The following is a 26,007-nucleotide window of genomic DNA, read 5'->3' as shown; positions in this document are numbered from 1 at the left end:
GGCAAAACAATTAGATACAACACCAGGACAACATGAGAAAAGGAAAACTGATAGACCAATCCACACCCAATTCACTAGGGAAATGCCAACATTACACACAACAGCGTCCTCCCCACCAGGAACACTGGGTCCACATCACCTCAATTCCACCAAAATCTTACCAAGGCAAAAATAAAGTCCAAAGCTTTACCCCGGAAAATAACTGGAAGTTGATCTATATCATTTACTGTACATTCCCTGTCAAAAAAAATCTCATATTCAAATAGTGCCCCTGACAGAAATTTAGTTTGCCAGCTGTTTTAGGGGAGGTTGAGCAAAAATGGGCAGGCAATGGGTGTCATGGATGAAGAGGTTGGTCAGACCATAGGCTTGACTGAAGAGAAGTGAAAAGGAAGCCAGGAATTCAGGGCAGGAGAAGGAGGAAACCCATAGAGGTGATGAATTTGTTGCCAAGGTGGTGGTCAGGGAACATAGAGATACAGCTGAAAGGCTGATCTTATCTTGGTGATAAGTTGTCTCATGAGACCTTTCCACTTGCTCTTGCTTTAAGGCAATTAAGGACGGGAGGATGGGCAATAAATGTAGGACCACATCCCTTGCACGAAACAAACCTTACAATCTACAGCAAATGCCCATTTTATGCTGATGGTTCTCTCCAACATCATTCCTGTGTTAATCTATACTAAAACTTCATCTGCCTGCTCTTCACACGTGCCCAGCAGTTGGCTTTTGGCATCTCTAGCTTGGAGAACACACATTGAGATTCCTGTTGTCCATTGAATGTGTATAACCTCTTCAATTTTAAAGCATCTCAGCAAGCTCTAGTTTTAAAGGCTACTTGGTCTGTACAAAAAAGATGAATGGATGGCCCTTTTCCTCTAGTTAGGAAGAATGTTAATGACAAGCTCCTCTTTGACTGCTTAGGAGTTTTTCATTTTACTGCTTTCTGAGAAAATCATTTTGCCACACTTGTGTTCAGGCTGACTAAACAAAACCGAACCAAAAATAAATTAAAATGGAAGAAAGTATTGCCAACAATTGGCTTAGAGAGGGAGTAATTTAACAAATGTGGTGCTATAGGGGAAGTCCATCTTCAAACACCAACGCACTTCTCAAAACAAGATGTGAAAGAAACCCATAAATCAGATATTCAATTTTTGCTGTTATTATTTTAGCCTTGTTATGAATTTGCCAGGAATAGCTTTGTGTTATTATTTTTAACCTTTGTTAGCATTTAATTTTGTTCCTTCCGTTGGAAATATCACGCCTACATACGTTGGCAGCTCAGGTCTTTTGGAGACTTGAGTAAATATAAAAACTGGTAAATTTGTTGAAGTTAATAAATGCCTCTGACATTTAAGCATGAGAATACATGTATTTTTCTTTTTCTTTTCATCACAGCAAACTAAATCAGCAAACTAAACTTATACTGTTTGCTGAAGTATCTGACCCTCTGCTTTAGGGCATTCAGGGAGAGCACATCATTAATTTCTTCCCAGCATCCCACACACATGCTTGATGTCCATTCCACATTGTGCTGCTGTGGGGAATTGTTCAGCATGAAAAGCTATCATGAGTTTTATTGCCCAGCAAACCAGGCCCTTCTCAAACAGTAACTCCAATTCCTCCTTACAATTCTCCAATCAGAAACATCCCAGCAACGTTTCTACTGCGGGTCAAGCAATCTGCACAGGGAGAAGTAAACTCAGAAGAAAATTATTGGGGCAGAGAGAGAGAGAAAGAAAAGAATCACAATTCTCTGATCACTAGAATAAAATCATTGGTAGAGGCATAAAAACAATTTGATTTTTCTTTCAAATGGGCTATCTAGCCACTAGTTATTTGAAAAAAGAAAATCCTCATGAAAAAGGGTGAAGTTACATCATACCACTCCATTTTATTTTAATTTCACCTGTTCTTTTTCAAATCAACCTGTTCAGAGATGTTATTACATACCTCTGAAACAGGTAGAACTTGAACTTGGGCCTCCCAGTCCTGGGGTGGGAACACTTCCACTGCCCCACGCAAGGGCCTTCATCATGCCACTCCACAATTTACACCCACTACGACAGCTGGGTGAGAACAGCTGAACTGTTTTTAACCCCTCAACTGGCTGCAACTATTTTTGCTATAACTGTGTTAAAAAGAAAAGTTTTCTTGAAAACAATGAAATATGATGTTGATCACATGAACAAAGTTTCTAAAGGGGAGAGTTTCTAGTACAAAAAAAAACCGAGAACAGGCAATTTAAAAAGTCCCAAGAGCCTTTGAAGTATTAGATTTAACCGGAGACCATGATCATTTCATAGATACTGAGCACAAAACACATCAAAGAGCTTGGGTTCAAGACAGAATGGTCAACAAGGCAAGGTAAAGAATGATCCACAGGCTTAAGGTTCTTTCTAAATCTTCTTTTGGCAGATTAAGACGATCTACTCCTGTATCCCCTGATTATTCCTGCAGATGTCTTAACCACAGATATTCAGGCAGTTTTATTTTTACTGGAAGAGCCTAAAGGACAATATAAACCCATAAATTGTGCTTCAAGGGTGTCAGAAGATGCAGAAAAAATAGTATGCTGTTAAATCAAGAAAGGAGCTTTCATAATTACATGGGCCTGTGAAAAGTTCTCTGATTACATTTCGGGCTTCATAATCATAATTGAGACCAATCATAAACTGTGTCCTCCTTACTAGATGAAAGGAATTAGCAAAAATGTCTCCTCATATGAAATATACACACAGACATATAATCACATGTATGCTTCAGGCATGAGATTCTCATAAGAGACTCAGTATGTCCAAAACAAATAGCAGACATTAGCCAATCCTCTTTCCAAAGCCATTCCTGATGTACTCTTATCTGACACCAACGTTTTTGGGGCTGAACAAGACTTATAGGTCCAAGAAACAGCATTACCATAGCCAATCTCACCAAACAAATGTAACTTCATCCAAGAGGAACAGATGAAGGATACTGCGTGCATCAACATGCACCATTACTGTACCTAAGAATGGTACGGAGCTCAGTCTGAAAACCTACTTTGAATACAGGCAGCACTTCATTAGGGATTCCTTAATTTTTGATGATCAGCTGGTAATGTGCTATTTATTGCGGAACACCATTCGTCAGGAGCATTTACCAAAGACACTGACATAAAACAAATGTGCAACACAAGAGCTTATCAGGACATTTGGCAGCCAGTGATCTCCAGTTGGAGGACCTTGTTAATTGTAATCAAAGCAGAAACTGCTGGAAAACCTCAGCAGGTCTGGCAGCATCTGTGGAGAGAAAGCAGAATCAACTGTTTGGGTCCAGTGACCCATCTTCAGAACTTAATTGCATTAATTTGTATTATTGATACAATTGTTAATTGTAATACATGTGCCATACACATCAAGGAGTCATAAGAACCTCTCATTCCTACTGAATTTCCTCAGATTCTGGACCTGTTTCGACATGAATCTTTACACATATAATGCAGTAAGAATGGCCTTCGTAACTGATTACTGCAGAGATGGCTCGAGGCTTAAAAAAAAACCAACAACCTGGAAGACACAAAAACCAAAAGAACTGCGGATGCTGTATATCAGGAACAAAAACAGAAGTTGCTGAAAAAACTCAGCAGGTCTGGTAGCATCTGTCAAGAAAAAAAATCGGAGCTAATGTTTTGGGCCCAGTGACTATTCCACAGAATGGAAGAGACGTTGTGGTTTCAGACTACAGCCTATAGTTCACTAATGAGATGTTCAAAGCATTTGTAAAGACTTTCAACATTTCTCAAGTTTGCCGAGATACCTTTAGTCCATCAGGGAGGCAGAAAGAATGGTTCAAACAGTAAAAAGGAATCTGTAAAAAGTCCAGATTTTTTTCCCTGTGTACTTACCATTCTTTCAGGCTTACCTCAGGGCTGTCCCCATCAGAACTCATGGGGCACGTAACTCACCTTCTGACATTGCTCTGTTATTGTCTCTTGAAAGCAAGTTACTTAGCAATCTAGATTACTTCACAGAAGGAATGCCGACTCCAGGAGTAGCGCGCACTCATGCAATGTTCCCTCACCAAAACATCATTGATATTGGATAATGGACAGTCTCTGGATAAGTGAGCTTCGTAGAAAGGGTGGCATCAGAAAGCAGACTGGGCAGCACTGATTTGTAAACAATGTCATCTCATGGTTCCTGGGGTAAGGAAGAAGGAAATCAGATAGATTCAGCAACGTGCCACAAAATGCTGCTACCATTGCCAGATCCCTTGGTTCAGACTATTGCTTCAGGTCTCTTGGGCAGGCCGCCCAATCAATGAAATCTCTGATCTGATGGAAGCCAGCTCAACAACTTTATCTCAAGTGTTTCCATATTTTGTCATGGACTTTCCTTGCCCACCTACTAACTTGGATGAATGAAAAGCGTGAGAGAGAAAAGGATGGCAGGAAGGGAAAATGAAAGAAAAAGTAAAGAGATAAGAATCATAGAATCCATAAAGTGTGGAAGCAGGCCATTTGGCCCATCAAGTCGACATCAACCCTACGAAGAGGATCCCACCCAGACTCACTCCATCCCTGTAACATTAGATTTTCCGTTGCTAATCTACCTGATCTGCACAACACTGGATACCACGGGTTATTTAGCACGGCCAATCCACCTAACTTGCACATCTTTGGACTGTGAAAGGAAACCACAGCACCTGTGGGAAACCCGCACAAATATGGGGAGAATGTGCACATTTCACAGACAGTTGTCAGTGGATAGACTCAAACCTGGATCCCTGGCATTGTGAGGCAGCAGAGCTAACAATGAGCCACCATGCCACCCCACAAAATATATACAGTAACTAATTTAAGAATGTATATAAATGTTAATCAATGCTTAGGACAGGGGGAACAAAAAGCTTGAGGAGGGGTTTCTGTGAGGACTTTAGGATCCTGGAGCAACTTTGCAATTCAGTCACAGACAGGCCCCTCATGGGGGAGTATTGGCAGAGTTAATTAGATTGAAGAAAGAAGCGCATGTAGGGAATAGTCTTTCAATAACATAACAGCAATATTAGAGCCTGGTATAGCTCAGATTACCACAGAGTAGTAGTTAGTATTCCTGTGCAATAAACAGTTCTGAAGAAGCCTAGGCCTGAAGATAGCATTTGTATTTTGTCTTCTCCTCTACCAGTCTGTCCTACCACATGACAAAATCAGATTGTCGAAGATGGGGTTAATTAAAAAGTGGGGCCAATCACCCTCATCTCGTTGTAACACAGTTGTTTATTGACACGGTCGACGAATGTACTGGTCAACGAAGCAATTGGTGAACAAAGCCTTATGAATAACAGGTTTATCACGGTCTGTCAGTCAGGCCAATAGGTCGAAAGGTCTGGTCTCAAGCCCCATCTGCATTGGAGGTGAATGTATCTTATCAAGTAGGAACAGGCTGGTTAAAACGATGATCAGAGTGATGTGTAACAGATGGCTGCCTATCCTGAGTAGGGCAGCGCCATTCCATTGTTATCACTTTCCAGAAACTCAAGAGGCCATTCAGCCCACTGTATCGGCAGTGGTCTCTTCAAATGATCGTTACTACCTACTGTTAATCTCCTGCTTCTGCACACCCCCACCTCATTGTATCCTCGCACATTATTTCTATCCAAATATTCAGCCAATACCCTCGTAAGGTTCTCAATTGAACCCTTCTCCATGACACTTCCAGGCAGTGCATTCCACATCTCCACAAACTGGCTCAGACAGTCAAATTAGATTAAGTAGCTTCCAGAGTGCTTAACTTATTTGCATTGGATTTAGGAAAGATGACTGTCTATGATGGTCTTTAAACAGGTCTTCAAGAAAATCTCAGCACAGAACTTCCAAGGATAAGACAGGAGCGCAGCATTAGTATTTTCCACTGCCGGAATGGTATTCTCTAACATTTGTACAACATGATAAACAGATGCACAGGCTCAAGATGAAAGACCAGAGAGCTTTTGCAGAGTCGTCAAGAAATTACAAAGCATCCGGGGTGACTCAGTGGTTAAAACTGCTACCTCACAGCGCCATGGACCAAGATTCGTTTTCAGCCTTGGACAACTGTCTGTGTGGAGTTTGCACATTCTCCCCGTCTGCATGGGTTTTGTCCGAGTGCTTTGGTTTCCTCCCACAGTCCAAAGATAGGCATGTTAGGTGGATTGACCAAGCTAAATTGCCCTGTATTTGTCCAGGAATATGCCAGCTTGATGAATTAGCCATGGGAAATGCGGGGTTGCAGGGAAAGGGCAGGATGCTCTATGGAGGGTCAGTGCATACTCGATGGGCTGAATGGCCTCTTTCTGCACTGTAGGGATTGTGAGATCTCAGCTCTGATATCGAGTGTTCATTGAGTCTAGTGCCTTCGGTTGGTCAAAGTCTGCATGAGGTACTTTCTTTATTTTTTAAAGCCTATTATTTTTTAGTCAACCTGTTCAGAGCTGTTATGACACACCTCTGGAACAGGTAGAACTTGAATGTGGGCCTCCTGACTCAGAGGTAGAAACACTACATGAGTTATTTTCTCTCTTTCATTAAGATTTGCACTACCTGAGGTTCAATAATTGAACGACACTGTATGAGACTTGGTTGAAATTTCTGAGGCAATCAGGTTACTTACTGATACTTATTGGTCCGACAACAGAAGGTAAAAAGGCTAGGATATACTTACTTTTGGTTACGAGTGAGTAACTGCAGGGAAAGATGGTGTTATCCATTTTTAAAGTTTGTTTATAACTGGAAATAAATTTAATTTACAATTTAAACAGCTCAGAAAAATCAAGTCCCTATCAAAGTGCTATTTTGGCAGTGTTATAGTACCTGGTCATTTCTAAAAAAAAAAAATTCTTTTACAACATTGTACTGTCAGCAGCATTGGAAAATCTTTTAAAAGGAACCAACTGGGAAGCAGCCAGCAGACACTTGCAAAAGATCTAAAAATCAGACATGAAATTCTTTCACAGATCTCTAGTTAGACACCTCAACAGCAGCACTATAAATGTGCAAGGAGGTCACTCTTTCAGAAAGTGTATGGTAGAGAAACAGTGTCTCACCTCACCCCACACTAAAAAAAATCCTGAAAAATGTACTATCAAAAAGGAGGGTAGGAAGAGGGAAAGAAAAACAAATTATTTAATTGCTTTCAATCCAGAGAGAGAAGCGATTTCCACAGCAGATCATCAGAGCTTAAAAAAGGTTAATAGCATAGCACAAGTGTAATGTCTGTCTGTATTACACTCACCAACGACCAACAGGATGAACAGAACTGGATCCTTTAACCTGCATAGTTGTGATTAAAAAAAATGCTTGAAGCAGAGTCCAAAACTTTCCGTTCACTTTACATTCTAGAATGAAGGAAGTTAAACTTTGCATTTTACAAAGCAATTTCCTCCATTTACACCACAAGGTCTGGAATAAATCGAGAAAAGGAAGCAAGGAGAGGAATGACCTGTGGAGCAAGACGGTATATCTCAGACGTGAGTAACAAGAAGTCTAATGTAAAACTTTTCTTGCAAATAGCCAACATATTTTCTTAAGTTGAGTCATTGCATGTTGAGGGTCTAATATTCTTAGACAGAGAGCATGGTCACAAGCACACGGTCACGGACTCCCCAGTCTGGAGTATAAGTGACATCACACTGCCTTCGTAACACGAGTTGCATCAACACGTGACAAATGAACACCAGCGTCCTCAGTAACTAGTGTTAAAATGAGGCCAAAAAGCAAAAATTGCTGGAAAAACTCAGCAGATCTGACAGCACGTGTGGAGAAAAGTCAGAGTTAATGTTGTTTCAGGTCCAGTGACCCTTCCTCAGAACTGGAGTTAATGTTAACTCTGATTTCTCTCCAAAATGCTGCCAGACCTGCTGAGCTTTACCAGCAATTTTTGTTTTTGTTTCTGATTTCCAGCATCTGCAGCTATAGAATGATAGAACTGTACAGCACAGAAACAGACACTTCGGTCCATCTCTTCTATGCCGACCAGATATCCTAAATAAATCTTGTCCCATCTGCCAGCATTTGGCCCATATCCCTCTAAACCCTTCCTATTCATGTACCCAGCCAGATATGTTTTAAATGTTGTAATTGTACCCACCTCCACCACTTCCTCTGGCAGCTTATTCCATACACACACCATCCTCTACATGAGAAAGTTGCCACTTAGATCCCTTTTAAATCTTTCCCCTCTGACCTTAAACCTATGAGCTCTAGTTTTGGACTCTGTCCCCCCAGGGAAAAGACTTTGGCTATTAACTCTCTCCATGCCCCTCATGATTTTATGAGCATCTATAAGATCACCCCTCAGCCTCCAACTCTGTAGGGAAAATAGTCCCAGCCTATTCAGCCTTTCCCTATAGCTCAAAGCCTCCAATCTTGGCAACATCCCTGTAAATCTTTTCTGAACCCTTTCAAGTTTCACAACATCTTCCTTTAGTAGGGAGACCAGAATTTTACACCGTATTCCAAGAGCGGCCTTATCAATGTCAAGCACAGTCGCAACATGACCTCCCAACTCCGATATTCAATGCACTGACTCATCAAGGCAAGCATACCGAACGCCTTCTTTGCTATCCTGTCTTCCTGCAACTCCACTTTCAAGGAACTATGAACCTGCCCTCCAAGGTTTCTTTGTTCAGCAACACTGCCCAGGACCTTACCACTAAGTGTATAAGTCCTGCCCTTGTTTGCCTTTCCAAACTGCAGCACCTTGCATTTGTCTCAATTAATCTCCGTGTGCCATTCCTCAGCCCATTTTCCCCATCTGATTAAGGCCCTGTTGTACTCCGAGGTAACCTTCTTTTGGTCTTTATTTAAAATGATGCTAGTTCTGCAGAAGGGTCACTGGACTAAAAATGTTCACTCTGCTTACTTTCCACAGATGCTGCCAGACCTGACGTCCTCCAGCAGTTTCTGCTTTTGTTCCAGATCTTCAGTTCTTTGTTTTGAAGTTAAAATAATGTTGGGGTACAGGGAGTCAGAGGTGGAGATATCATACACACTTGGGAGACACCACCAATAGGGGACACAGTTTCAAAATAGAGGATCCCCCTATAAAGTCAGAAAGGAGAAGAATTTTTCTCTCTCAGACAGTTACTGTTCTGTGGAATTCTATTCCCCACTGTGCAGCGGAGGCAGCTTCATTAAATCAGTTTATGAGAATATTCAAACAGATTCTCAGTTGACAAGGGAGTTAATGAGGATCAGGAAACAACATTGATGCCGTAGTCAGATTAGCCATGATTTCATCAAAGGGCAGAACAGGGGTTGGATGCAATTCCTTCTCCTCAGTTGTATTTGGCCTGTCTTTTATTCTGAGACTGTGCTCCCTCGTTCTACAAATCCCTGCACTGCGGAAACCATCCTTCCTGTAACCATCCGGTTGATCCCTAAAAGGGCTTTTTTTTGTGTTTTATCAGCTGAGGTCAAAAATTACCAGCCAGTTGTAAAGCAATTACAGAGGATGATCCCTCCATAGTCACTGTTTCAAAGTGCATTGCTACATTTGAATTGGCGTCTTCATCCATCATTCAAAGCATAGAAATAGCAACAACCTTCAATTTCTGTCATTCCACTACTTCTGTAACATTTCCATCTGTTTAAGAGGATTCCAAGTTAATAAAGGACTTTGCTTTCATAGCCGTTTGTGCTCAAAACCTGAAATAAAAAGAAGACTTAAAACACAAAAGAATTCTTATAGGGATCAAGGGGATAGCAGCAGGAAGCGTATTTCTGCTGGGCCAGGATAGCTAAAATGAATGGATAGTCTCAGAATAAAAAGCTATGTCGAACTGAGGAAGAGGAGGAGGAATTTCTTCACTGAGGGTGGTAAAACTTTGGAATTCTCCGTCCTAAAGGATTGTGGAGCCTCGGACATTGTGCGTGAGAAAGAGATTGACAGAGTTCTAAATGCTAAAAACATCAAGAGACTAGGGACTAGAAAATGCTGTTGAGCTAGTCAATGAGTCATGATTTAGTTGAATGGTGCAGCAAGCTCCTACTCTTAGGTTCCTATGAAGGTTTTCAGAATAGGGACCAGGAGCTTATCTGTCAAAGGGAATTAATTCATTTTACGGAATAGCAATACTGCTGAACTAGGATAAATAGAAATCACTTTGCTAAACTAAAAGCTCATCAAATATCCATAACATTAACTGTAGAAAATGCTTGCTGCTTACATCTCAGTAGTTTGAATTAGTGCTACAGGTGGAAGTTTCTCAGATATGTGACTGTACTTTAGAATCCAGCTGTGGTCTTTGCGCGTGGCCAAAGGACAGCAGAAACACAGGTAGCAATGAAGAAAAGGTCTTTGCCTTGAGTTTACAATACGGAGATTTCTAAGCAGACACTCAAACATCTGTTCCTGTTGGATAGCGAACAAGTTGAAATGTGTACAGAAACATGGAGCAGTCGGTGAGTCATAAAGAAAACATGGAAATATTCACGCCTTGGGCTAGCTTGCGTTTTAAAATAAGAATGGTGTGCTTTGGAAAATACAGTTTAGAGCTCATTTTCTGTTTAAATCGAAAAGGAATGTACTTTTGTTTGAAGGCAGGAGCTTGTGTTCCCCATTAGATTCAATGTGTGTCTTTTTCCCATTGATCTGAAGCGTGCTCTTGCTAAAGATACATGCAATTTAGTCATTGTTAAAACAATCATGTGATGGCAGAATGGAAGCAGGTAGCTTTGGTAAACGTGAAGCCAGGCCCCTGAAACCGTTCGGCATATAAAAGGAGTTGAACCAACTGAACATTTACAGCCACAGGCAGCGAAGATCCTGTAGGAGTAGAGAATGCCACCACTGCCATAGATATGGAATGCCTGCAGGGTTAACTGAGACAGCCAGAAATGCTCACGTTGACCAACATCAAGGCCAGGCTTCGCTTCCATTGATCAACTCTAATGTGGGTTCCTGTGCAATCCCTTTCCAAATCCAGTCCCACCTCATTCTCTTTTGATTTTAGTCAGAATTTTAAATTCTCCCCGGTGTTTAAAATCAACAATAATTTCAGAAGGTCAAGCGTAGGACACGTAGACAGAGATGTCAGTTGAGATTACAATACCAGATTATATCTATTTAATGATACCCTGATTGTGTTGTATGCTATGTCCAATTTCATAGGAGTGGGTGGCTTAGCTCATAAAACTGGTTTAAAAACAAACATCACCAAACATGTGATACCTTTGGAAGTTTGTCACTCCAACTGTCCCTTTCATTGTGAGGGGAATAGAGCTGCTAAAATAAGTTACCATTTGTAGTCACACTAAAATCAAATTACAGAGTGGTTGTCAGCACAGAAGTGTCCTTTTGTCCTTGATAGTCAAAAGGATGTACGTAAATGGTTACATATTCATTTATAGAGTCATACAGCACGGAAACTGACCCTTCAGTCCAACTCGTCCTTGGCCAGACATCCCAAACTAAACTAGTCCCATTTGCAAGCATTTGGCCCATATCCCTCAGCTCTTCCTATTCATGTACCCATTCAGATACCATTTAAATGTTATAATTGTACCCACCTCTACCACTTTCTCTGGCAGTTCATTCCATAAACACACCACCCTCTGCATGAAAATGTTACCCCTAAGGTCCCTTTTAAATCTTTCCCCTCTCATCTTAAATCTATGCCCTCTAGTTTTGGACTTCACCACCCGAGGAAAAAGACCATGGCTCTTCACCCTATCCATACCCCTCATGATTTTAGAAACCTCTATAAAAGTCACCCTTCAGCCACCAATTAAAAACAAGCCCCAACCTATTCAGTCTCTCCCTACAACTCAAACTCTCCAGTCCTGGCCACATCCTGTAAATTTCTTTTGCACCCTTTTCAAGTTTAACCACATCTTTCCCAAAGAAGGGCAACCAGAACTGTAAGCAGTATTTTAAAAATGCCCTCTCAAATATCCTATAAAGCTGCAAGATGACGTCCCAACTCTTATACTCAATGCACTGACCAATGAAGGCAAGCATACCAAATGCCTTCTTCACTGTGATTGGGCAGAGTCAACATGGATTTGTGAAGGGGAAATCATGTTTGATATTATGGGCAGATTCAATAAGAGGGAACCAGTGGGTGTGGTATTTTTGGGTTTTCAGAAGGCTTTTGATAAAGTCCCATATAGGAAGTTTATAAACAAAATTAAAGTGTATAGAGGGAGTGCAAAGAAGGTTCATCTGACTGTTTCTGAGCACGGTGGGACTACTCTAGCAGATGAGATCGAGACAAGTGGGCCTGTATTCTCTGGAGTTTGGAGAATGAAAGGCAGTTTCATAGAAACATACCAAATTCTTAATGGAATAGACCGAGTAGATGTAGAAAGGATGTTTCCCCTGGCTCACAGAATAAAAGACAAGCTATTTAGGACCAAGATGAGGAGGAACTCAGAGGGTGGTGCATTTTTGGAATCCTCTACCTTAGAGGCCTGTGGAAGCTCAGTCATTAAGGAAGTTCAAGAGGGAGATTTAAAGATTTCTAGTTTGCAATGACAAGGGATTTTTTATTTATTCATTCATCGGGTTTGGGTGGTGTTGGCTGGACCAGCATTTAAATCACTTGTCCCTGGTCACCCAAGAAGGTGGCGATGAGCTGCCTTCTTGAGGCACTGCAGCCTGTGTGCTGGTAGACCCACAATGCCATGAAGGAAGGAGTTCCAGGTCAGGTCAAATGGGAGTAGCAAAGGCAATATGGCATTGAGGTAGGTGATCAGCTTGATCTAGAATGGCAGAGCATGCTAAAGGTGGATGAGTGGTGTACACCTGCTCCTTAGAGAAATCTGCTAGACTTAAGTAGCATTGCTTAAAAGTAATTCTTTGCATAACAGTGCAATTTAGGGAAATGATAATGTATGCAAGGTCAAACATTTCTAGACAGTTTGAGACCATTATCAAATGACTTTTTTTTATTAACCAGATAATTCAATATGAGGAAGTCTTCAAAATGTAGCCATGAACACGTGTTAGCAACAAACAGAAGTACAGGCAGTTCTCCTATAAAGCGATAGTTGCATTCTTATGTGACCTTGCACTATAGAAAATCACACTGTTGAAAACTGCTACAGAAAAATCACATTTTAGGAAAATTGTTATACCTATACAACAGAAAGTTTCTGTTGTCAAACCGTGTCCACTGTTCATCAATCGTGTTATAGCCAATTCGCATTAACGAAACACAATATAGCAGACCTACCTGTACTGTTAGCATACATACAACCAGGAGTGACTCAAAAATAGTTGTTACTATCTAACTACCACTACATACACCAAGACATCATTTACAGAGCTGCTATTATTCAGTAGCTGACTGTTTTTTATTGCATGGAGTTCGTTGAAACAGAGCACTTCAGAAATTACTGTTGAACCAAGAGAAAGTAACCACGTGTGCAACATAAAAGTGCATGGTTCAAATTTCAAGTCAGACTCAAACTGCAAACTGCTGTAATATGAACTAATGACAATACCTGTAATTTCAAATTATTTACAGAAAGTGGTGTAAAGGTCTGGATCGATTTAGGAGAAAAATAAGGAACTTGTCAAGCAACAAGCTACATTAACCGACTGTCAAATTCTATTTGAAATTGCTGCAAATTGCTGCAATGCTGAAGTTGTGCAAGTCTGAGCTCAGAAAAGTAGAACTACATTCAATCAAATATTGTATATTGGTCCAAGACAATTCAACTGACTCAGTCAGAGATTCCAAAGCAGATTGCAGGAGGTAGATGAGCCATTACAGGCTCCTAATTAAAATACTGAGAGGTTTCAGGTGACATACCTATTGATTACTAATACAGGCTCTCTCTGTACAATGTAAGCAAACATGAGACCTTCAATGAGAAAACGACCTGTAAAGGTTGTTTCTAAGTGCACATAATTGTACTTCTAAGATAATAAACTTTTCAAAAGAACATCTATTTGAAATGAAAACAAATTAAATCTGGATTTATTCTGTGTACATAGGACATTAAAATATTGTTCACGATCATATCAGATTCCACGAAAGTCTAATATTAAAATCTGTCAGTAGTTGCTATAAATCAATAAAGTCCTTCACTAGAGGGGCTTGGGCCCAATGTTAACCCATTCAAAACCATCCATTTACACAGTTAAATCGAGCTCATATTTGCTACGAATGTATTAATTAATAAACTGAGAAACATCGCAGAACCTCATCACAAATGCAATATTTAGCATCAATTTAATTTGAAAGCAAAAACAAAAATGTACAGAAAAAAGGTTACACCACACCATCCAAATGTCTCAAAGCACTTCACACAGAAGAGGACTATGGAAGTGTAGCAACAATAGCCATTCTAGTCCATCTGATAGACGACCATGAAATCAATAAGTAGTTAACAGATGACCAGGTTTCAAGACTTGCCCCTGAAGCACCCAATGATCTAGTCAATAGGGAATTATCACCACAACAATTATTGGATTTGACCAAGAAAAGGAATGATTACAATCTCCATGACGATGGATACACTTCCTTGTTGTATATCTGAGGATTCTGTTCTCTAAAATTCTGGTCTAACACGTAGCACACTTATGCTTTGAAAGGAATAAAAACAACTAATATCTCCGATATAAAAGCAAGTAAAATCCTTTCTTCTCTAAGGGGTACTGTTCTTTATAATTAACCTCGGTCCATTTGGAAGGAGGAAGGATCAAGTGACACTAGATATCAGTGGCAGACATTTCTAAAACAATAAATAACGTCTAGTCACTTTTCACTTCTGCGCCAGCACCTCCTGACCTGTGCCACAGATGCAAGTAAACTCAACCCCAAAGGGTTTTGCCACTGAAGAGAAGACCAGGATTGTCTTTCATTCAAGTTAAGTCTAGCTTACAAGAAAAATGCATGTAACGACTCCCAGGGCAGCACATTTATTAATCTATAACTCACAGTAGATAGATCCCTCAAGACGTCAGGGCAAAATCTGGCTGTCAACAAAAACTAATGGGATGTTAGGTTGCCTAAAAACAGGCATGGGGTAGAGATCAAAGGAAATGGTGCTGCCCAATATAGATTGCTGGCCACAGCTGGAATATTGCACAGTTCTGCAACGCCACACCAAACGGAGGAACTATAGCTAAGCTGGAAAAAGAACAAAGAAGCATCACCAAAAGACTCAGGGCACTTGAGAACAAAAACACGTGAGAATAGACTCCAAGGAGCCAGAATCCTTCCCATTGCTGAGGGGATGCGTACAAAGGGATGGGACTGAGGTTATCAAATTAATATGGTTCAGAGATGTTGATGATCAGAGAGATCTGTAAGAATCAATGCAGGGCAAACAAAGAAACAAAGAGGACATAGGCTTGGTGCAATCATTGCTATATTCAGGGGTTGGTCAGGTGCAAGTAGAGACAGTGGCTTGCATCTGGTCAAAGTGAAATGAGGCAAATATTTTTGGTTACAACTGTGGAGATTAGACTGAATACATCTGTCTAGAGGGTTTCTATGTTTTCTATTGAGAAGGGAACTAAAGTAAATACTCTTTTGTAACTGCTGAGGCTATGGCCAAACCCCTCTGTTGTGATGGCAGACGGCATTGGAAAATCAAAGTCTGCTCTAGTTCCGAATTTAAAAGTAGTTCAAATAAAGTTCTTAGACACAGTCTGTCTAGAATCAGCGGCTAAGTGCAACACAAAATTAATTAGATGCAGCTTGCAAACCCTCCTGTCAAAACCGACACGAAAGGATTTAAGCACATGGAACAGCAAAGAATTTAGTAGCAGCCATAATGTAAAAGTAAGAGTTCAAATTTCCACTCATCCAATTCATCAATTTTACTTCATGACAGTGAGTTGAGTGCAGCTACAAACTGTTCATACTTGGGGTCTGCATTTATTCTCTTCTCCCCTGCTGTCTTGACAATTGTGCATGTCATGATGTGTGCAAGGTGTTCTTGCATGGTACTGTGAATATTATCAATTTGAACAAAGTTTCAAAAACATTCTGGGATCGGATTTGAATTGCATTTAGGGTCAGTTAGCTTAGTTAAGCTGGACAGCTGGTTTGCAATGCAGTGTGATGCCAATAGTGTAGATTCAATTCCTTCATTCAGTTGAGGTTACCATGAAGGACTCTCCTTCTCACCCTCTCTCTTCACCTGAAGCGTGGTGACTCTCAGGTTAAACTACCACCAGTCTTCTCTCTCCAATGAGAGAGCAGCCCGATGGACTGCTAAAACTATGGCTATGTTACCTTTTATCATCAGCTGGGATCGTAACAGGGGAAATGACAGTATTTCAGGTATACATCAATGGGACTCATTTAAACAGCATTTTTGAACTTGTAAAGCTTGTTGGAAAGTGTTAAAATGAATGGAGATGTGAAGATCCTAGCTGGTTGTAATGTAAATCAGATCCCAGAATGAAACCCGGCATCGTATTTAACTTGCACTTGGTTACTATGGTGGTTAGTTACTGTAACATATTTACACCAAGCTGCAAACGCTCTTGAACAGAACAACATTAATTTATTGCGCAAATGTGGAAGAAACAAAGCGATACAAGTCAAAAAAGGCATTAACACAAACAGTGAAGCAAAGTTTCAACCTGTTTCCCAGTGTTTTCCATTACAGATACTTAACCCCAGAGAAATATCACTGCAATACCTCAAATCTTGAATTTCTTACTTAGCTGGCTCTTCCCAGTTCTTTTATTCCCCCTTGGACCTGCTGAGACAGTTTGAGATTCCATTTGGAGTTTACTGGCATGAAGTTTTTACAATTCCAAACCCAGTTTTTTTTTTGTTTGGATAGCTGGAAACCTCTATATGTACACACTGACAACCTGGATGATGTTTCACAGACCAAAACCACTTTTCTCAGGGTGAATGGTTCCCCTGCTCTGAAAGCTTGCTTTTCCTGCTAGGAGGAAACAGAACTGAACTCAAAAGTTAAACTAATGACTCTGGCATAAACTCGGCAGCAGAAGCATTCGGTTGATTCATATCACTGTATCTTAAAGGCACTTGACTGGATCACATGCCATCTTGGAAATGATACATTCACATCACTGTTCCAAATTACTTTCTGACCTTTCAAAATGCATTATCTTCACGGAACTGACCAGAATTCATCTCTATTTTAAAATCCAAATTCCAAATGATAATTATACATTATAAACCTTTTATCACTTCACAATTCAAGACTTCCCTCATTACCTTCTAATTTTGCACAACTTTCCAGTTTGTCTTTCTTCCTTATTGTTTTCTTGCTCATCTATTTCAGTTGCAAATCTCATTAATGCTGCATTGAAGGACTTGGGTTGGGCATGAGCATTAATGCAACGGTCCAATTCTGCTCCCTGAAAGCTTACATGGCTGGTGAGGTGGTGGTAGCAAATTGATGTTGGGAAGGACCTTTACAAACCAGCTAGATGCAAAATGTTCAATGCTGTAATTTCTAGAAACGCAGTCAGCACTTTCACCAAACTAATTTCAAAATTATTTCAAGCCTCGAGAGGATCCTGTACCTCTTTGGACATCTTGCATTGAGGCTGCTACTCAGAATGGTGTCAAATGAGTTCCAGAAGGAAGTATCTTATACCTGTATCTCATTGTGCCCATGGTATTTAAGGCAAGAGTAGACAACCCACTTTATTGATGCTTAGAATTTACTCATCTTAAATTCAGTAAGCTTTGCACCGTCAGGAAAGAGCAGGAAACAGCCTGAATGAGGATAAAGTTAAGGGAATTCGGTGCACAGAAGGAGGCGCTTGTTGCTTGCTTTTCCTTCGGCTCATAGTTTGTAAGGATTTTTTAAGCAGGAACAATTGAAGACCAGGATCGAGGACCAGGACAGAAGATTGACATCACAGGTGTTATGGGTCAGGCCAAACCCCTTTCAAGTATATCCAGGAGATAGCCTAGACCCTAACCTTTTCTTATTTAAAGGCAAGAGTAAGATGCTGTGTTCCGGATGCAATTCGATTGGTCACACTACTCAGCTTTAAGCAAAACACATTTGATTCTTATACCAAAGTTAAAATGCAAATAAGGAAGTATTGGTCTAGCTTTAATTCCATTAGAAAACATAATGGAATAATAGATTATTTAACTGCTAAACAGCAACCGCTCCAGTATAGTAACATCCTATAAACACACCATTGGCAAAGACAAATTCAGTAAAATACATTGTCTCACATGCAGTGTTTCTCCAGTTGAGGAGGAAAGAACGTCAAGAGAAAATTCTGGCAGAAAGCGCAAACTCAAGTGTTTCGCTGTAGCAGGGAGAGTTATATGGCAGCATCAAAACCACAACACCTGTCAAAAACTAAACAAAACCCATGGTTCTGTGGGAGCCTGACTCCACCCATGCAGGCTGCTTTTATTGTTCCAACTTTAAGAAAAAAAAACCCAAAGACCTCACAAGCTGTTTACAGAACAGACCACTCATCACCTCTGTCTCAACGTTTCTTCATAAAGAAAAAAAAAGGACAAAGTACGCCTCTTAAAGCCAGAATATTGTCACACAGCTAAACTGTTAAGTTCATTAGTTGGCAATAGCTACTAATTTGACTATCTGCTATGGGTTACTTTCAGATTGAAGGCAAAAAGCAGAAATACTTACAGCTACAAACTAAAAGTCAAGTATGAAATTTTTAAAAATAAAATTAAGAACTAAGTAATTAAAATAGAGATGCCAGGGAAGCGATGTGGTGTAACTGCATGATATGGGAGCTGGTAGAGCCCATCGTGGTTCATAGTGACCACATTTGCAACAACTGCTGGTTGTGTGAGGAACTCCAGTTCAAAGTTACTGAGCTGGAGTCAACTTCGAACACTGCGACACATTAAGGAGTGGGAGAATTACCCTGATGCTGTGTTTCAGGACGATGTCATATCCCTTGGATTAAGTAGCTTGATTTTGGTCAGTGGTCAGGGACAAGAGGGTGTGCCTATGAGCGAGACAGGTATGGGATCCAGGAAGTAGTGCTGAAGGAGTCTTAGCCCTTGAGTGTGTTGAACAGGTTTGAAATTCTTGCTTCCTGCCTAGATAAGAGTGGAGACAATAGGGAGGATGAGCAAATTGAACATAGCACCATGGTACAGGGAGGAGAAAGAGAAATGTAATTTTACTCAAAGATAGTATACATGAGGGGAATAGACATTTATGTGACCAGAAATGAGAGTCCCAAAGGCAGTGTTGCCTGCCTGATGTCTGGTTGAAGGATATCTCCTCTGATCTGCAAAAGAACTTGCAGTGCGAGGGGAAGATCCAATTGTTGTTGGTGCCTATACGGACAACAATAATAGGTAGAGAGGAAAGAGGTTCTGCTGTGGGAATTTGAGCAGTTAGGGGCTAAATTAAAAAGCAGAACCAAGAAGGTAATAAACTATGGATTACTTCCTAAGATATATGCAAATTGGCACAGGGTCAGCAAGATTAAAAAAAGTAAATGTGTGGCTCAAAGGCTGATTTGGGAGAAATGGGTTTGAATTCCTGGCACATTGGCACCAGTACTGGGGAAGGAGGAAGCTGTTCTGATGGTAGCAGCTTCACCTGAATCATGCTGGGACCGGAGTCCTGGTGAATTGCATAACTAAGGCTGTAGATCGGGTTTTATACTAAATCGCTGGGGGTGGGGTGTTCAAATTATGGAAAAAGTTAAATTTCCAGAACAAGTAAGGGGACAGAGAGTTTGGAAAGCGTCAGGAGTCTGATAAGGTTATCAGGAGGCTGCAGCACCTTGTAGTAAGAACCCACGGTGTTGGGAACAAGGTCCTGGTATGGATGGAGGATTGACTGACTGGCAGAATGCAGAAAATAGAGATAAATGGGTCTTTTTCAGGATGGCTACTGGTCACTAATGGAGTTCCGCAGGGGTCCATGTTGCGACCACAACTATTCATGTTATACATTAACAATCTGGACAAAGGAACTAAGGGCATTGTTGCTAAGTTTGCAGATGACCCAAAAATAATTGGAGGGATAGGTAGAGTTGAGGAACTGGGGAAGCTACAGAAGGACTTGGACAGGGTAGGAGAGTGAGCAAAGAAATAGCAGATGGAATACAATGTGGGAAAGCATGAGGTCATGCACTTAGAATGAAGACATGGAGTATTTTCTAAGCAGGGAAAGGCTTTAGAAATCTGAAGTACAAAGGGACTTGAGATTCCTAGTTCAGGATTCTCTTAAAGTTAACTAGGGTTCAGTTGGCAAGTTAGGGAGGCAATTGTAATGCTAGCATTCGTTTAAAGAGGGCTAGAATACAAGGACTGGGATGTACTGCTGAGGCTGTACAAGGCCCTGGTCAAACTACATTTGGAATACTGTGAATAGTTATGGGCCCTGCATCTATGGAAGGAGGTGCCGGCCTTTGGGGGTGGTTGGGGGGGCTCCTGACGAGGTTCACAAGAATGATCCCGGGGATGAAGTGCTTGTCAAAGAGGAGCAGTTGAAGAGTCTGGGTCCATACTCAACAGAGTTTAGAAGGATTGGGGGGAGGGGGGTGTGGTGGTCGTGGGGGTGGGGGGGCGCATCTGATTGAAACTTAGAATACTGAGAGGCCGAGATCGAGTGAACATGGAGAAGGAGAAGATGTTTCCACCAGTAGGAGAGACTCGGATCCGAGGGCACAGCCTCAGTGAGAAGGGACAACCCTTTAGAACTGAGATGGGGAGGAATTTCTTCAGCCAGTGAGTGGTTAATTTGTGGAATTCCTAGCCACAGAGGGCTGTGGAGGCCAAGTCATTAAGACATACTTAAGACAGAGATAGATGTGTTCTTGATTAGCAAGGGGATTAAGGGCTACTGGGAGAAGGCAGGAGAGTGGGTTTAAGCCATGATCAAATGGTAGAGCAGACTTGATGTGCCAAATGGCCTAATTCTGCTTCTATATCTTAAGGTTTACTTTTGTAGAAAAAATATTGTATTCTGGAGAGAAAAAGACAGTTTAATTTTTGTTCATTTTGCTTTCATTTGGTTTGTGTAAGTGTCTACTTGCTGCGTACAACACTTAGAGAATGACATTCAGGTCTGGGCAACTTGTGAAGCAACAAATTAAGGAAGGTAACCTGAACACTTGGTTTGAGCTGCCAGGTTACATTACAGTGTATTACAAGATACGAGTGCAATCTCTGGCCTGTTCAACATAAAACTCAGGGGCTCTCTCATTGGGCCATGAGATTTCACTTTCCATTTAAAAAGGCAAGGCACTGTTGTGGGACAAAGGAGGCTACTGATCTGATGACTTATTTCCAAATCCTGTTGTAGATCCCAACAAATGCATGGCGATCCATTCTGGTCAAGTAATGGGCAATCTCTAATTATGTGTATGCTGGGAATTCTCTTGATCTGAAATAGAACAAACTCACAAGATATAATAGTTTCAAAAGGTTAAAGGGGGTTTTTCAGATGATCTGGTTGGCAGCTGCTGTGTGCAGTCCTCTGTCAGGAACTTTCTTCAGGATCACTTTATTGCTCAATAAAAATGCAGTTCAAGCTGAAATTTGAAGGCTAGATCATTTGCTGAAAATCACCCGCATCAAGAAAGTCCACAAAGTTAATTAAAATTGGAGAACAAGGGAGGATTAGTTGGCATATTATTAGCTACCTTAACCTGCAAAGAGATTTCAGGCTGAACTCTGATTCCATCTGCAGCCAACTTTGTGATAAGCAACAGTGCAAAGTGCAAGTCAGGAACCTAAAGCACTTAAGTGTTACTTCAAGCACCAAAGTGAATTGAAACCACTTCTGTCCATTAAGCAAGTCCAGCAGTAGATTTACAAACAATAAAGGGCGCAATGAGCTACACAAGAGTTAAACAATATCCAATTGCTATAACTGTGTTAATTGTGGCAATCAAAATCATAAATTCTGAGATTTTGCAACAACATACTGAAATTCAGTATCTCATTTTCTTCAAGCACCCTTTCATTATGAAATGAAATCTTCATTTACATCAAGAGCCTTTCAATTACATCTGGTGGGTGGTTAGGAGACCAATAGCAAAAAGAGAGAAGACTCTTGCAGCACTAGACACAAGTACAGCTTAAATCATCTCCTGGCACTTGCAACGACACTCTTCAAAACATGGCATGTGGTCCACATTATTTAGCCTTTTCACTGGCAACTGGAGCTATTTTGCATGATATCAACCCATTGCCCTTCAGTAATCAGAAAATAAAAGCCAGATATATGACTTACCCAAGTAAGGGATGCAGGGAACCATCCTCAAGCTGTTGATGAATTCACGCATTCTCTTGTAGTTGTCTTCTTTAGTCACTAAATAATCCAGCTTCTCAAACGTTGCTTTGTCTTTTCGACTGACTAGCTGCAAAGTAAGAAAGAGACAAAGTTCACTGATAAGATCCTTATGAACCAGAAGTCAAATGAAATATCATTTTGCCAACAATGGGTTTAACGATCTGGGAATAGATAGCAATAAAAAGCATGAGGTGACAAGCAGCATCTGAAAAGCCACCAAGATATTAACTGAATGAATTCAGGCCAAGTACTTACAGACTTTGGCAGGGGTTGTAGAAATGTGCACTCATTAGACCATGGCTTCTGCACAAAGGATCTTATTCTAAAGGGTCTTGTCGTGCAGTGGTAAAAGGCCCTACCTCTGCATTAGGAGATCTGGGCTCAACTCCCACCTGCCCCAGAGGTCTACAATGTGTTTAGAACAGGTTGGTTAAAAATAATTTGAGGTATTTTGTGGTGCAACTAGAATCTGACTCCCAGCCATAAGATGGTGTTTTCAAATACCATCACACTCAAGGGTTTTCATGGCAACTTAGATATTCAGGTTTTCCCTTTTAAAAGGGACAGTGCATTTGTTAATTTGTTTACTAATTTTAATTACGCCCCTTGGGACAGTCAATTAATTCAATCATTTGTTTATTCTTTACTGAGAGAAGTGTATTACAAAGTACAGCCTGTTGCCATGACTGTTGGATGACAAAGCTGCACTGTACCTCACCATGTTCTACATGCTGTGTTATTGCTCACTGTAACAGCAGACTTGAGGCCACCTTCTTCTTCCAGTGTAGGGATCTACAGGGCCTGTCTGGTCTGGTGTGAAGACTTGGTTGCGTAATGACAGAAAGCTCTTGTGTAGTTTATAGCATGATAGTAAACAAGGTAAACTGGTGTACAAAAAAAAACAAATCAATGGAACAACGGAGAAGTACAACATGGGAACAGGCCCTTCAGCCCTCCAAACCTGTGCTGATCATCATGCCCTAACTAAACTTAAAAACAAACTTACTGCCTTTATTTGGTCCATTTCCCTCTATTCCCTCCCTTTTCATTTAACCATCCAGATGCCTCTTAAATGTCATCAATGTGCCTGCTTCCACCACCTCCTCTGGCAGTACATTCCAGGCTCCTACCACTCTCTATGTGAAAAACATCCCTCGCACATCTCCCTTAAACTTTCCCCCTTTCACATTGAACCTGTTCCCCCTTGTAATTGAAACTTCAACCTGGAAAAAAGCCTCTGACTTTCCCCTCTACATTTGCCTCTCATCATTTTGTAGCCCTCTATCAGGTCTCCTCTCAGCCGCTTTCTTTCCAGTGAAAACAATCCTAGTCTTTTTAACCTTCCCTCATAGCCAATGCTCTAAAAAACAGGCAACATCCTGGTGATCTTTCTCTGCACTCTCTCCAAAGCTTCCATATCCTTCTGATAGTGTGGCAACCAAAACTGCACACAATACTCTAAATGCGGCCTAACAAAGGTTTTAGATAGCTGCAACATGTTTTGCCAACTCTTGTATTCCATGCCCCGGGCGATGAAGACAAACATGCCATCTGCCTTCTTAATTATTTTGGCCACCTGTGTTGCTACTTCTGGGAACTGTGGACTTGCACGGCCAGATCCTCTGTACGTTAATGTTCCTAAGGGTTCTGCCATTAACAGTATAACTCACACCTAAATTTGATCCTCCAAAATGCATCACCTCACATTTGTCTGGATTAAACTCCATCTGCCATTTCTGTGCCCAAATCGCCAATCTATCTATATCCTGTTGTATCCTTTCACAATCGTCAGCCCTATCAGCAACTCCACCAATCTTTGTGTCATCTGCAAACTTACCAATCAGACCACCCACATTTTCCTCCAGATCATTTATATATACTACAAACAACAGAGGACTGAAGACTGATCCCTGTGGAACTAGTTACTGGTCTCCATTTTGAACAACATCCTTCCACCGCTGCCCTCTGTCTTCTATGACCATGCCAGTTTTGAAGAATCCACCTAGCCAGCCCACCCCGAATCCCATGTGGTTTTAGTTTTTTACCAATCTGCCATGTGGCACTTTTATCAAACACCTTACTAATGACCGTATAAATTACATCCACAGCCTTTCCCCCATCAATTATCTTTGTCACCTCTTCAAACAATTTAATCAGTTGATGAGACATGACCTTCCCCGTACAAAATCATGCTGCCTGTCACAAACTAGTCCATTTTCTTCCAAATGTGCATTTATCTCGTCCCTCAGTATCTTCTCCAAGAACTTCCCCACCACAGACATCAGGCTCAACAGCCTATAATTTTCTGGATTATCCCTGCTTCCTTTCTTAAACAAGGGAGCAACATTGGCTAATCTCCAGTCCTCTGGAACCTTGCCTGTGGTCAAGGTGGATGTGAAGATATCTGCTAATGTCCCAGCTATTTCTTCCCTTGCCTCTCGCAGTAACCTGGGATAGATCCCATCTGGCCCTGGGAAATTATCTACCTTAATGCAATTTAGGATACCCAAAACATCCACCTTCAATATAATGACATTCTCTAGAGTATTCACACACTCATTCCTGACCTCAGCATCAGTCATGTCCTTCTCCTCGGTGAATGCGTAAAAAGCCTTGGGATTCTCCTTGACCCTATTTGCTAAAGACATTTCATGGTCCCTTTCAGCCTTCCTAATTCTGCACTTAAGTTCCTTCCAAATTTCTCTATACTCCAAGGGCTTCATCAGTTTGCAGCTGCCTAGACCTATCGTATGCTTCCTTTTTCCTTTTGACATAGCTGACAATTTCCCTTGTCACCCATGGTTCCTGAATTCTGCCATTCCTATCCTTCGATGGTGTGATTGGCAATGCTTACAGAGACCATGTAGAGGACTTGGATGGTAGGTCACCCTCTTATTGCTTATTCTTCCACCAAATGACATCAATATGATGAGTGGTGTTTAAGGCAGTCATCAACATTACCTCTGTCAGCCCCTCACATAAAGATAGCTTTTAAAACCTCCTCTTGGAAGCTAAGATAACGCCTGGTTAGTACTTGGCTGGGACACCACCCTGGGAATACAGGGTGCAGTAAGCTTTTGCTGCCTGCAGAGGCTGCTCATGCCACCAACTCTCCACATGTACTCTGCTACACAATTAATTGTCAAGCTTTTCCAGGGAACATTATTTCAATTTGATAAGTTTCCTTGGTAGCTCTATTTTAGTTGCAGAGGTCCTTTAAAAGGTTGTTAATGAGTTAAACTGTTTATTTGGTTATAGTTTACTTATTAAGATCCTGGGAAATGTTGCTGAACAAGGAGACCCTGGAGTGCAGATTCATAGGTCTTTGAAAGTGCAGTTGCAGGTAGACAGGATAGTGAAGGCAGCGTTTGGTATGCTTGCCTTCATTGGTCAGTGCATTCAGTATAGGAATTGGGAGGTCATGTTGCGGCTGTACAGGACATTGGTTGGGGTGCTTTTGCAATTCTGGTCTCCCTACGACAGGAACAATGTTGTGAAACTTGAAAGGGTTCAGAAAAGATTTACAAGGGTGTTGCCAGGGTTGGAGGGATTGAGCTATAGGGAGTAGCTGTATAGGCTGGGACTATTTTCACTGGAGTGCTGGAGGCTGAGGGATGACCTTATAGAGGTTTATAAAATCGTGAGGGGCATGGATAGAGGGAATAGCCAAAGTCTTTTCCCTGGGGTGGGGAGTCCAAAATTAGAGGGTATATGTTTAAGGTGAGAGGGAAAGATTTAACAGGGACCTAAGGGGAAACTTTTTCACGCAAAAGAGCCGCGTGTGT

General features: G+C 41.1%; 1 protein-coding gene across 6 annotated transcripts in view; it reads right to left on the bottom strand.

Moving 5' to 3' along the window:
* Positions 1-26,007, bottom strand: part of ralgps1 (Ral GEF with PH domain and SH3 binding motif 1) — a 679,153-nt gene that overhangs the window by 403,964 nt on the left and 249,182 nt on the right. For all 6 annotated transcript variants that reach the window (XM_048613656.1, XM_048613661.1, XM_048613657.1 and 3 more), the window contains exon 8: positions 22,163-22,289. In XM_048613656.1, the coding sequence (XP_048469613.1) occupies positions 22,163-22,289 (127 nt within the window). The remainder of the gene's footprint in view (positions 1-22,162; positions 22,290-26,007) is intronic.

This window comes from Rhincodon typus, chromosome 28 (assembly GCF_021869965.1).
Source record: "Rhincodon typus isolate 14 chromosome 28, sRhiTyp1.1, whole genome shotgun sequence".
NCBI classification, from domain to species: Eukaryota; Metazoa; Chordata; class Chondrichthyes; order Orectolobiformes; family Rhincodontidae; genus Rhincodon; species Rhincodon typus.
Note: the sequence above shows the minus strand (reverse complement) of the source record. Positions and strands in the feature narration are given on the sequence as shown.